General features: G+C 41.0%; 1 protein-coding gene across 1 annotated transcript in view; it reads left to right on the plus strand.

The window, feature by feature from the left end:
• Positions 1-14,152, plus strand: part of ANAPC1 (anaphase promoting complex subunit 1) — an 84,899-nt gene that overhangs the window by 48,076 nt on the left and 22,671 nt on the right. The window contains exons 33-40 of the mRNA XM_018573184.1: positions 661-739; positions 945-1,019; positions 3,883-3,959; positions 4,952-5,042; positions 5,135-5,185; positions 6,880-7,073; positions 9,176-9,262; positions 11,723-11,840. Coding sequence (XP_018428686.1) covers positions 661-739; positions 945-1,019; positions 3,883-3,959; positions 4,952-5,042; positions 5,135-5,185; positions 6,880-7,073; positions 9,176-9,262; positions 11,723-11,840 — 772 coding nt within the window. The remainder of the gene's footprint in view (positions 1-660; positions 740-944; positions 1,020-3,882; positions 3,960-4,951; positions 5,043-5,134; positions 5,186-6,879; positions 7,074-9,175; positions 9,263-11,722; positions 11,841-14,152) is intronic.

A 14,152-nucleotide genomic window follows, 5' to 3' on the forward strand; every position in this document is an offset into this window, starting at 1 on the left:
CAGGTCATTATAGCACATTGCACACAAGGTAACTGCTTTCCTAATTTTCTTCAGTGATTTAGATTTCTGTAGGTATTCACAGACCAGGTATCTCTGGGCAGACAGGTGCCATTTGTTCCTGTGGGGGGAGGGGGATTGAAACTACTTTTGGCTGTATTTGATTTTTTGCCATTAAGATAAAAATGGTGACCTGAACATCTTCTGTGCACTTAAACATTTATGAGCGCAAGATACTAACATTCATGTTTTTATGATATGATAACATGACGTGTCAGACATACAGTATATTAACCTCTAACTACTGTCTGCAGTCTAGCGCTGGCATCTTTTACTATTTCATGTAGCATACCTTTCTGTTTTTCATTGCTGGGGAAATGGTGATTATACTCAAGGTTTTTTGGCCCCTTTTAGGGACACTGAGTCTTTATTTTATATGTGGTAGAAGTATATTAGAAATAATAATAATAATACAAATAAAATATCAGACAATGTAGCCCATACAATAAAAGCCTACAGCTTTTTTTTAATTTTATTTTATTATTATTATGGAATTGTATGTATGAGTGACTGTAATCTTACCCTTTTAAGTATTTACTTTCTTTGTGGCAAGCCTAAAATGTTTGTTCTTAATGATCATTTTCTATTTTTTTTTTCCTGTAGGTCAGTAGCAGATTGGCTGCGGGCCCCGGACACCATGTATTTACTTGACTTTGTAAAGCCAGAATTCCTTTTATTAAGGGTATGAAGACTTCTACTTTTATGACAATTCTGCTAAAAACAGCTGTCAAATTAAACAAAGATTAACTAACCATTTCATGGCACCATGTAAGCTTTAGGCAAAAGTCTGAGTATGTCTGTAGATTGTTACATAAGTGCTTCAGATCCATTGGTAATGGTTTATTAAAACTAACCTTACATTTTTTTTATGTTTTAACTTTTTTCAGACCCTTGCTAGATGTCTTATTTTGTGGGATGACATATTACCCAGTGTGCAGTGGGTGAACAGCAATGTACCACAAGTAAGCGGGCATGAAATTTGGTTATAGTAGAATGTGCTTTTTTAATGGCTGTTCTTTACATATTAGCATCTTTGTTTGGCTTAAATAAAAAGGTTAAATGTGATTGCTAGGTGTATCTGTGTATTGAGTAACCGCACAGTTGCTCCTGTTGCAACTCAATGATATAGTCATTGCAGGGGCGTCCCCAGGCTTTGTGTCACCGGGAGCAGCCGCCGCTTAACACACGCTGGGACGTCCTCCTGCATGCGTGTGACATCACGCATGTGCGTAATGACATCAGGTGCTTGCCTGCTGGCCGCCATCTTGGTGATGGGCGCCGACAAAGAGAGGAGGGGACGTTCACACGACAGGATAAGGTATGCCACTGGGTCCCCTCCTCTCATGTGTTACTGTCGGGCTCTTAGCCCATGACCGACTGCCCGACTTTTCAAAGGGGTCGACAGCAAAATGACTGTCAGTCATTTTGGTGTCACCCCCTCCGATGGTGTCACCTGGTGCGGGTCGCACCCACCTAGTGACCCCACTGAGTCATTGGGCTTGGACACAACTTATTGGAAGTTTGGGTATTTACGCTCCAAGCTGGGATTTTTTTTATCAGTATTATACAGGATTTACTGTATATTGCTCCATCAGTTTCCGTAGTGTTTTACAAAGTAAAGGGAGACTGTACAGTTTAAATACAAGTAAATACAGTAGGACTAAGAGGGCTCTGCAGTTCTTTTTTAATCAAATCTGATGAAGGTCCAGATGCACAACAGTCAGCGCAGGCTGCTCTGCTTTAATGCAAGTTTGAGTTGGCCAGTAAATGACCTGATTTACACAGCAATGTGAACTGTATTTCTTGATTAATTACAGAAAAGCTGCGGGCAGATTAAAACACATAAATGATTCCAGCCATGTATTAATAAATGTGAATGTATCTTTTAATGTAAGAAGTGTAAGAACCTGAATTACCTGAATTTGACATCTTGCAATCTCCTGTACATCATAGCTCAGATTATGATATAAAGCACTGCCTCCTGGGAGTTAACTAGGTGTTCTGTTTCCAAATGTAAATTCATGAGTCTGCTGCTTACCCTTCATTGTCCAGTTAAAAAAAAAACAGACATATTTTATTTAAAATACACAAGTGGAGTTTTACAAACATAAATTTTATTTTTCAGAATAAAACTGCATGCACAATTTTTTGTAATTGCAGTACCACATGTTCCAGTGTGTGCAGTCACACTGCTGACGGGAAGTTTTTTAAAAGTTTAAAAAAATAATAATTGTATGTAATATATTAGACTTTTTTATTAGTTTCATAGGTTTAAAATCTGAATTGAAAAACTCCCAGCCAATATAATAAAATAATCAACCTTTTATTTAAAATAACACACCAAAATTGGCACAATCGTCGTTTTCATACGTAGGTGTACCCGTCTCGTGTTTCCGTTAGTGTGCGTACATTTGCAAGGGACTTTTAATTTAAATTTTTGGGGGGGCATTTTTAATTTAATTTAACTTTATTAATTTTTTTTTACAAGCCACTTATGGTATAGCACATTGGGGGTGGCAATTTATCTTGAAGGTGACATTACCTTTCCACCTACTGAGGCAGCTGAATGTAAATACAGCATGCAGTGGCTGGGAGCAATAGCCAGCCTGCTATTGGCCATTTTAAATTGCAATAGCAGGCTGGCTATAACACCAAGTGACTGCCTGCTGTCAATCAGCAGAGGAGGGACCAAGGAGAAAGCTCTCCTTCGGATCCTCCTACTGCTGATTGACAGCTGGCTGTGGGTGGGTGCAATAGCCAGTCTGCTATTGGCTTTTGCAATTCAAAATAGCCAATAGCAAGCTGGCTATTTCTCCCAGTCGCTAGATGGGAGATTTGACACCGGCTTTCCACCGCCAGCAGAAGCGAAGCCACGGGGAGGCGTTGGGGAGTGACAGAGAGGCAGCACGGGCATGGGGGAGCAACAGAAAGGCAGCGCGGGCACGGGGAATGCAGAGGCACAGGGGCTTACAGGTGGTGGAGGGAAGGGGACGCAGACTGCTGCATTCAGTGGCTCCCAGAGAGGAGGAGAGAATGGTGGAGCAGAGCAGTGGCAGCAGCAACTAGTTGTTGCAGCCCTACTGGACTGTGTAAACCTCAGGATAGCATAAACATAAATGCTAATCCGTTAGCAGGTAAAACAGCTCCTGTATTTTATCTACGTATTGAGCTGTTTGCTTGAAGGTTAGTTTTAAGATTTTTTTTTTTTGTACTTTACAGATAGATATCTAATCTCCTTGTTAAATGTATAGTTAAAATATAAGAGTTTGGATTCCTGTGCCTTCTTAATTTCCACTGCTGAATGGTAGGTAGACCTGTGCGAGGCATGTTATGGATTAGGACAATTGAGTCCTTTTTCCCAGCTGCTCAGTAATACATTCCCTTGTTTCTGCTTGTAACCAAACATCCAAAGGAATGGTGTACAGAGGCATTTATGGTACTTTACAGATGCGCTTGCCATGTACAGTATTTGTATTCATTTGAAATGCATTTGCATTTACTTTGACTTATGTGGAGAAATTAATGCAAAGCACAAACTGGTGTGAACTTCACTAATCTCAAATACCTGTGTACGCTAGCTTTGTCACCTTTAATGAATGAATGGGGGTGACTAATGTATCTCATGCAGCCGGATGAGGGTCAGGTTCCATGGCCACTGATAAATGGCATAGTGGGCATCCATTTGTTTTTCTTATCTTGTGTCACCAAATGCATATTACATTATCAAAAACTTGGCAATTTTGCATCAATTAGAAACGTATACATTTTTAAGTTTGCCTTTAAAATTGTACCTACACTTCTGAGACTATTTATTTTGCTTTTTAGATAATCGCAGGAAACAGTGCTTCACTTCATACTGGAGAGCAACCTGCATCAGAAGACTTAAACATGGAAACTCTGGCGTATGTGTCTGTAACACTTGTTTTATACATCTCTATATAATCCACAGAGAAAAAGATGCAAAATGTAGACAGATAATGTGATGAGGAGCAGGGAATGGTCCTATTCATGACCTTTCTCTAGACACCCAAAATTGTAAATACCCACCCGCCCATTCTCTATTTACAATGCAGCCAGCTTTAATCTCCTGATGGTTTTGTAGATATAGTGACAATTCATTAGTTTTACAGCCAGCACTTTGTAAGCTCAGGATATGTGCAGCCATTTCTTTTTTAGTTAGGGTAAGACTGCAGTAGGATTAGAACCCCTGTTAACTTCTGTCCAGGTCTCCTTTACAGATTCTTCCACCACTACTTTATTTAATGGTGACCACGGCTTTACTGGACAGGGGATGAGGTGAAATCGGCAGCATGAACCACTAAAAGTCAGATGCAGCCAGGCAACTAGCATTTTCTAAAGGATGCAGACAAATGGCAGCACATGCGTTTCCTTCATAACATGTGCACTTTAAGAATGAGTCGCCTACATGCTATGAAAACACTATGGCAAATCTTGAGTTTCTTTTTACTTTGCCCGGCCTGTCTGTCATGTTCCACACAAATGATAGCAAAGGGATAACTGATGTTTATGTGCAGCCATTTCTTTTTTAATTAGGGAAAGGATGCAGTAGTATTAGAACCCCTGTTAACGTCTATCCAGACCTCCATTACAGAGACTTCCACTACTTTATTTCACAGCAACGACTTTACTAGACAGGAGGTGAGGTGAAATCGGCAGCATGGACCACTAAGATGGCAATAAAAAGTTGATCTAGCCTTCCCCTCTTCTGCTAAAAATAGAAAAAAAACACCCTTACTTTCCCTTTGGTTAAACTGTTGTCACCGGGACAGGATGTCGGGCTGTCTCCCCAACTTCATTGGCTGCTTGCTTAAAAAATAGCCACCACCCCTGCTGTCCCAGGTTTTAAATGTTGTGTCTTTTTATCCTTCTCTAGTCAAGCTTATGTTTACATAATTGCTGGAGCTTGCCTGGCCTTGGGGTTTAGATTCGCTGGATCTACAAACTTGGATGCTTTCAACTGCCTGGTAAGTTCATCTTTCACAATAATCGCAACAGAGCACAATACAGTTACTTCATCACTTGGTGAGCTTACTTAGTCATTTATTTCTTATTACAGTGGAAATTTGCAAAAGACTTTGAATGTTTATCTGGTCAAGCAGCAAGTACAGTAAGTAACCTGTTTAGTTTCTCTGAAATGTTAATCCAACCCTTCCAAGTCTCTTGGCCTTCAGAAACCACCACTCCAGGCTTCTGCAATGGACTGTCCTGTGACCTAATGCATATTAGTGGTCAAGGTATTTTCAGGCAGAGCTGAACAGTCAATGGCCTGAACTGTGATCCTCCTCTTGCTATAGTATGTCTATCTGCCTAAGTATTTAGTCATGTGACCAGCCACCATGAGCACTAGAGAGAGTACTACAGCAGCTATACTTTGTCCTTACTGCTATTGTGAAGGTAAAGTGTAATCTGCATGACGAGGATATCATTAAAGGAGAACTATGGGGTCAGGGCTTTTCCCCATAGTTCTCCTTAGGCTAGTCTGCTGTAATTTAACCACTTCAAGTCCGCGGTGTTAAACCCCCTTCCCATCCACGCCATTTTTCAGTGTTCAGCGCTACAGTACCTTGACGTTTATTGCTTCATGCAACGCTGCACTGAAATAAATTTTATACCATTTTTTGGGGACAGACGGAGCTTTCTTTTAGTGGTATTTATTCACCACTGAGGGTTTTATTTTTTACTATATTAAGGTAAAATTACCGAATTTTCTTTTTAAAAAAAAACAGTTTCCCTTATATTAAATGAAAAAACATTTATTACCCAATTTTTTGGTAAAATATAAAAGACGGGGTCACGTTGGGTAAAAAGACACCAAGCATGTCAAGCCTCAAAATTGTGCGCGCGCAAAACCTCGAAAAACTACAATACCCCCAAATTGGCCATAGGCGACGTGGCGAAATTTATGTTGCCTGTCATTTCTGACCTGTCCTTAGGAAAATGTTGAGGTTTTTCCTGTCATAGTGAAGCTTTGGCTTAAATCCTTTCTAAGTAACTGAACAAATAATGAAACTTATTTTGTAACCCCATTTAGAGCATGCTTATTCAGGTTCTGCGACTTACAAGTCAGATGCAGCCGAGCAGCTAGCATTTTCTAAAGGAAGCAGAAAATGGCAGCATACGTGTTTCCTTCATAACAGGTGTACTTTAAGTATGAGTCACATACATACAATAATAACACTATGGTAAACCTTGAGTTTCTTTTTACAGTCTTTCCTGTCATATTGTACACGAATGATAGCAAAGGGATAACTAGAGTTAACTTGAGGCACCGCATATATCTGCCTTTCATTGATCTTCACTGGGCCATACTCATGATAGTGACCGGGGTAGTTTGGTCAGGAATAACAAGGAAAAGATTTCATCTTTCAACACGTTAGAGGGGTCAGAATAATTAAAGGTGATTGGTTAGTATGTGTCCCTTAAGCTGTGTCTTCTTAATTTTGACCTCTGTGTAAAAATGATAGTACAGTATTAACACAAGTAAAGGTTTTTTTGGTATTTACAACACAGTTTCAGAAAGTGATAGTTTGCTATAAACTTGTTGGCTGGTACAGTTTCTGGCCTCTTTATTTTTTTTGTCTTTTTCATAGTGAAGGTACATCTGGTTATGTGGAGCATTGCTTTATATGTGCATATTTGCAGCTGCTATTTGGCAGTGAGCAAGCCTTGTGTTCATGATAACATTCTTGGGAAATACACTATTCAGGCTTCCTGCAAAAAGTTCTGTTTGTTGTTGATGATGTTGAACTATTTGGCTTAGGATATAAGCATGTAAGCTTCTGGTGTCATGCTCTCTCCTAGACAGGTCATTATAACCTGGAGACATGTCTGAGTGTGGTGTCGTTGTCACTCGCTATGGTAATGGCTGGTTCTGGGAATCTCAAAGTTCTTCAGCTGTGCCGATTCATGCACAAGAAAATCGGGGGAGAGATGAACTATGGTTTCCACCTGGCTCACCACATGGCCCTCGGTCTGCTGTTCCTTGGTGGTGGAAGGTGAGTCGCTGTCTTCTACAATAATTTGCTTGTACCTTGTGCTTGACATTTTGGAGGTTTTTCTTTTTTTTTTTTTCCACCTAAGTACCCCTATCTTTGTGATTAAAAAAGAAACTTGTGATCTTGAGCTATTAGCCTAATTGTGCGATTCTCGGTGGGTTAGTGGCCTGCTTCTTCGACAACTGCCGAACGGGCCGGTGTGCGCACGCGCACACTGCCCGTTCAGCATTGAAGTCATTGGAAGCCCGTGTGAAAGTTGCTCTCTGTACTGTGCATCACACCGCCGGTCTCTGTACTGTGCATCACAACGCCAGTCTCTGTACTGGCGTTGTTACTGATCTCTGTACTCTGCGTCACACTGCTGACCTGACGGAGTAAAGGCCGGGGCACGGTAGGGGTTAGTGGGACAACTTGTGGCGAGTAACTATTAAGGCCTGGCTAGTAACTTAGAACTTTAAAGTTTGAGCCCTGTGGTAGGCATTCATGGAAGGTGACACATTCGACAACGCACAGTCCAGCTTGGAGGAATGCGAAAACATCATCAACCTCAACTATCCAGGGTCCTCAAAAGACTTCTGATGAGGCCCTGTTGTAAATGCGGTGCCTCCACCCGCCCGAGAATGCAGGGGGAAGTTTGCTATGCGATACAATGTGTTCCAGCAGCTAACCGTGCTGGAACGCACTTTGGTGTCAACAAGCCCTAAGGAATACACATCTGTTAGTCTTGGGATATTGACTTATAGTTGAATTCTCAAACATATCAAACTGTCACCTCCATTCATATTCCATAACTCATAATGCAATTGAGATTCTTCCTATAAAGTAGCTTCACTAATGTAGAATATACCGCTCTAGACACTGGCTACACCTATGTAACAAGGTGCAGAAGGCTAATAAGACACAGTAGGCCTCCTTCATTTAATGAAGGAAATAAACTTCTCAGAAATGTCACATTTGGTATGTAACATTGTAATTACCAACTGCGGAATATTATGCAGTTTTTTTGAGTTGTGAAACCTTGTCCCACTGAAATATAGATGTATCCACATTACTGAGAGTGATGTTAAGAGGGCCAGTCACTCCTGCAATATCAGACTGGACTTAAAGGTGAAGTGTGGCTAGAGTAAAACATGCTCTATACCAAGAGCTGAGCGGTCTTGTGACCACTCATCACTCAGCTCATGGTCTGTCAGTCACCACTCCCTGCAGGGATTCTCTCTCGCCTGATTCTCCAGTGCTCACTAGAGGGACAGACAGGAGAAGGGGCAGGCACAATTGGCTCTGGCTCTAGAAAGGCAGAGTCAGTTGTCAATTAGGCAACCAGGTGGATACCAAAAATATTGTTGGGGTCCTTCCTGGCTCTGCCCAGTCAGCAGATTGCGGGCAGTAGTCCACCGGAGTACATTATTAAATGTACTCCTGTAAACCAGAAAAAAAAGTTTGGCATTTACTTCTCTTTTAATCTTCAAATGATCTGAACTCTGCACTGTTCCCAGACCAGGCGGACTCTACTTAAGTATTCTTCACTTTTAAACCCTTTAATTTTACAGTTGCTTACGTCTGGGTTTTTTTAGTACTTTTTCTGTAAATATTTCTTGCTTTTTATTTTCCTTTTTTCATTAAACAATAATTTAAAATTAAGCTGAATCTCTGAATACTCCAACTAGAAATGAAGAACCCAGCCTCTGTAGTGTAAATTCTGTTACATTCTTATCTGGGGGTGGCAGTGAGTGGTAGACATTTTTAAAGGTCAGAATCAAATCCATGGTGGCAGCTATGGTGTGTGTGTAAAGCATTAAATGTTTAGTTGACCTGCTCTAGTGACGGTTACTCTCAGCCTGCTGGTGCTTAGATTGGTTTTCCCGCAAGCTGGAAAATCTATGCGCAGGGTAAGGCTGAAAGTGTAAATGGCACACACAAACAATGTATGTTAAAGTACCCTTACATATATCTGTGTATCTATCATGTAACTACCCCTAATTTCATTCTAGGCTAATAGAACCTAATAAATAACATGTTAGCTACTCAGGAATGCTTGCCTCAGTTCAGCCTGCTCAATGACTGTAACTTTACTGTATAATGTTTGATCTTTCTTCTTTTAGGTATTCATTAAGCACCACAAATTCTTCAATTGCAGCTCTGCTGTGTGCTCTCTATCCTCATTTTCCTGTTCACAGCACAGATAACAGGTAAATGTTTGTCTGAAAGATTTCCTTATATCATAATTTTGAATTCTTACTGTGGAGTTCATTTGTTCTGTGTGTCATTCTTCTATTGATACATTTAAATCTATTTATACTTCCTTTCTGGGATAGTCACTGATAGAGTTGAAGCTCTTGAAAAGTCACTTGAAGGCGAACTATGGGGTCAGGGCTTTTCCCCATAGTTCTCCTTAGGTAACGGGAGGACACAAACTAGCATCCTCCCGTTACCCTAAGCTCAGTATACCGCGAGCTGTAGCTCGTGGTATACTGAGATGCCGGAGCGGATCCCGACATCGATGTCGAGATCCGCCAAGCTGCGTGAGTGACAGCTGGCTCTACCTATCTAGAGGCAGAGCCAGCTGTACCCGCCCCCTCCCCCGTCCGTTCCGCCAGTCAGCACTGGCGGATCGGAGCGGGGAGGGGGGAATCCAGCCCCTCCCCTGTCACGGCAGAGAGCCGTGACAGGATCGAGAGGTGAGCGAACGCCATTATGTGTTCGCTCACCTCCCGATATACTGAGCCGACCTGTGACAGTCTCATTGTCACAGGTCGGCTAGAACTATGAGGTGAGTGAAAAGCACTCACCTCATAGTTCTCCTTTAAAACAATTGATTGTGTTTGCACACCTTTTATTTCTTGTGTAGTTAAAGATTGTAATGCCTCAATATATGTACACAATAGAATTGTGGTTTTTAAATGATGGAGTTATTCTATTGTATTACATATATTGAGACATGAAATGCTTGTATTACAGAGCAAATAAGAGATGTGCAAACACAATCCATTGTTTTAGTTTAACCCCTTCGTGACTGACGACGTACAGTGTACGTCGCCAGCATCGGGGCTGTTTAAACAGACTCCCGGCACTTTTGCCGCCGGGAGTCTGTTTAAACTTGTAGAGCCGACTGTCGGCTTTACAACAGAAGCGATCCTGGCGACTTACCTGTCGCCAAAAAGGGCCTCAGTCATGAAGGGGTTAAAAACTAAAGAGGAAGAAAAGTTTCCTAACCAATAAAAGTGATTTGGAAATCAATTTGACAACCGCAGAAGCCACGTTTACGGCCCCCTGCACATTTTTCCTGTGACCAGAGACGTTCATTCATTGTGTTGTCACAGAAATATCGGAGCTGATAGAAGCATACCTGAAAATAGACTTGGCCATTGTAACCAATTTGATTCAGTTGTTACTCTGGCACAGATAAGAAGGTTAATGTTGATGCAGCAGATATTACTGTTTATTTTTTGAGTCTGTCCTATTGCATGTGTCCCAGAATACCCTTCAGTGCATATTTTTGTTTTATAAGGGGTTTTGTCCCTAAAGTGACCCTGTTACGGATCTGAAAATTAAAATAAAGCAGCCCCCTGTAAAGAGTGTGTGTGTGTGTGTGTGTGTGTGTGTATGTGTGTGTGTATGTGTATAATTTATTTCTCATCCAAAATACGCCCCTTCGTCACCAATGAAACCCCAAAACTACTCATCCACTTCCTTGTTATCTCTCGTCTTGACCATTACAACTCCCTCCTCATTGGCCTTCCACTACACAGGCTATCCCCCCTTCAGTCTATCATGAATGCTGTTGCCAGATTCATCCACCTAACCACCTGCTCAGTGTCTGCAGCCCTCCTCTGCCAATCCCTGCACTGGCTTCTACTCGCCCAAAGGATAAAATTCTAAATATTAACAATCACTTATACAGCCATTCACAACTCTGACTCCGGATATATCTCAAACCTTGTCTCAAAATATCACCCTAACCGTCCCCTCTGCTCCTCCCAAGACCTCCTGCTTTCCAGCTCCCTTGTTAACGCTTCCCATGCTCACCTCCAGGACTTCTCTAGAGTCTCTCCCATCCTCCAGAACCCTTTACCCCAACCTGTCCGTCTACGTCTATCTCCCACCCTGACTGCCTTTAGGCGATCCCTAAAGACTCATCTCTTCAGGGAAGCCTATTCCCCCCTCAACCATCACTTTCTCAAACAATTCATGTATCACTGGCCCCTCCCTTTTAGACTGTAAGCCCTCACGGGCAGGGTCCTCCTTGCCATATTGTATTATGATTGTAATGTCTTCCTCGTATTGTAAAGTGCTGCGCAAACTGTTGGCGCTATATAAATCCTGTATAATAATAATATACTGTACCTCTCCTGCTGCCTGAGAGGTAAGTATTTACACTTTTTCAACTTTATAACTCAATGAAATTGTTTGTAATGGCCAGGTCTGTTTTCACTCATACTCCCATGGGCTCTAACAGCTTGGAGGTTTGTTTAGGATTTCTTGCCTAATTAATACATATTTTGCATTGGTCTAGATGGTGAAGTATTGTTGTTTCACCTTCACACAACATATATAGCATACATGGCATGCAGTAATAAACAATATTTTATCCATTGCCTAGTTGTATGAAAATAAAGCACAAGATGTATTTAATGTTTGTGTTTAAACAGGTATCACCTTCAAGCTTTACGTCACCTCTATGTGCTATCTGCTGAGCCGAGGCTCTTGGTCCCTGTGGATGTAGACACCAACACACCCTGCTATGTACTGCTGGAGGTTACGTATAAAGTAAGCTATAACGTACACATTTTTTTGCTCCCCAATTTTTATCATTTAGCCAGTTTTTAGTAATGCTTTTCCCAGCTTGGGATTATGTCTCGGCTACATTTCATATGGCTCGTAGATGCCTTGTTACCTGTCCAATAGGTCCTTTGCATCTTTGCAGCATTGCACTGTAAAGAGGACAGGACTAGCAGAAAGGCTTTGACACATGTATGTTGGTGGGTGTCATGTCAAATGTGTCAAGGTGGGGTAGGTCCACTATGACAGCCCTGCATGGGAAAGAAGCGGTACTGAGAAGTAGGAATGTGAAGTCTTGTATAACATTTTATATGGGTCTATAGCTTTGTGATTTTTGTTGTCCACTGAAAGAAGGTACTTAAAATGAAAAAAACTTTCCCACATGCGGATACCTTGAAGTTTTGGAGACCAAAATCATCACCAGTTTGTGCATTGCTAACCCAATACATATATTTAATCAGTGGAGTGATGATGAATATTCTCAGCATGTGTCTTGCTCAGCACTAAGGAAAGGATGACGACAGCCCCAAAGTACAATTGTGTAAAAAAAAATAATAATTTACTTTTAAGTTCAATGAACATGCATTCCATAGTCCCATCAATTGAACTCCATGCTTACTGAAGGGATGAGCACAAAGATGAGCTCATTAGCAAGCTGAGACATATGGTGATCCTTCGCTGTTATACAGAAAGTGGTGTCACCCCATGTACTGTATATGCTGCTGGGGTATGCAGATTCCAAAGGGCCTAAGCAGAGTCGCAAATTTTTTGAAGTAAACACAGATACTTTATCTTGCAAAGTTAGCAGATAGCAATTCCTACTTTACTGATTACTATTGTTACTTCTATATTGGCAACTTCTCCGTCTGTGACAATTCTTTAGACATTGGTGTTGGATAAAGCACATATGCATGTTGTGCTGATGCTTGTACTGCTGTACGTGAAGATAAGTGCCACAATAGCATACCTTGTGCATTTGTACCTTGAGGGATCACAGTTTCATAATCTGTTTTCTCCTGTAGGTTGTATTACACACAAGCGTAGGCAGATGTCTCTTTTGCACTGTAACTTTACGACAGAAAGAAATTAGCCTAAAAACCAGTAGAGAAATTTGCCTAAAACAATAGACTACGAACATTCAACCAACCAAGAGAAAATAAAATGTAAATGCATATGACTAAAAATAGCCTAAAACAGCCTAAATACAGTTGACCAAACAAACCTAAAACAGCAGCCTAAATAAAGGTGTGTGTGTGTTTATTACAGCCAGCTAAATCATATACTTTACAAAGCTAATGCAATACAAAAATTATAATCTGCATTTGTACATTGGGGGATTACAGTTTTACAATCACTGTTTTCTGCTGCATGTTTTTGTTTTTTTTGTACACACAAGTGAGGGCAGATGTCTCATTTTGTACTGTTATAGCCTAAGAACATTCAATTTCCTCCCTAATTCCCACAGAAAAAAAATGTATGTACAGTTTTGCTGGAAGGATAACAACGCATTTTTTTGTACGTAGACCTCTAAGTGCCATTATGAGGAGTGAAAAGGGAGTATACAGAATCTGCAACAGATGTACTTGCTACTGCCTGCCCCCTGTGTCACTCACTTCTTCTCCCCGTAGGTTTTTCTCTGCAACTTCCCCCTTCTGCTCCCTGTTTGTGCTACAATGTAATTTTGCTAGTGGTAAGAATAACTAGAAGTGAGCATAGTGATTGACTAACGTGGAGAGCTGTGAAAAACATAAATCGCATCTCTGGCAACGATAACTGTCAGCACTTTGCAGAGCATTTCCATATTTTACCCAAACAAACCCTTTTGCAGCTACAAATTCCAGGCAGATTATTATACCTTAGAAAAGGCCTAGCACCACTTTTACAGGCCCTCCTAAGGTACTTTCCAGGCAGAATGGGTTAGTATGAAAGTTTCCAAGGAAGTTTGTGTGCCTACATCATTTTTTGAGAACTGTATTTAACGCTGTACTGCCTGCACTTTAAGTCAGTTGCTGGAAGAATATGACTGATAGACCAGGTGGAACCATCAATGAATAACTGAAGCAAATCCTGCATGGTAAACTTCTAGGGGCATGTGGGGAGATAGAGGATTACATCATTAGCACCTTGTCAATATAATATATATTTTTTTATTTCCAATAAATGAACATCAAGTGGGAAATCATACGTGACATTTTCTGTTGAACTTAGGCTTTTGGCATAGTGCAAATATTGCAACATAACTTTTTGTTCTGTGGAATTTTTATGTGTAATGCGCAGGAGTCACAGAATTGTTGTTTAAC

Source organism: Nanorana parkeri, unplaced genomic scaffold (genome assembly GCF_000935625.1).
Source record: "Nanorana parkeri isolate BGI_ZX_2015 unplaced genomic scaffold, ASM93562v1 scaffold46, whole genome shotgun sequence".
NCBI classification, from domain to species: Eukaryota; Metazoa; Chordata; class Amphibia; order Anura; family Dicroglossidae; genus Nanorana; species Nanorana parkeri.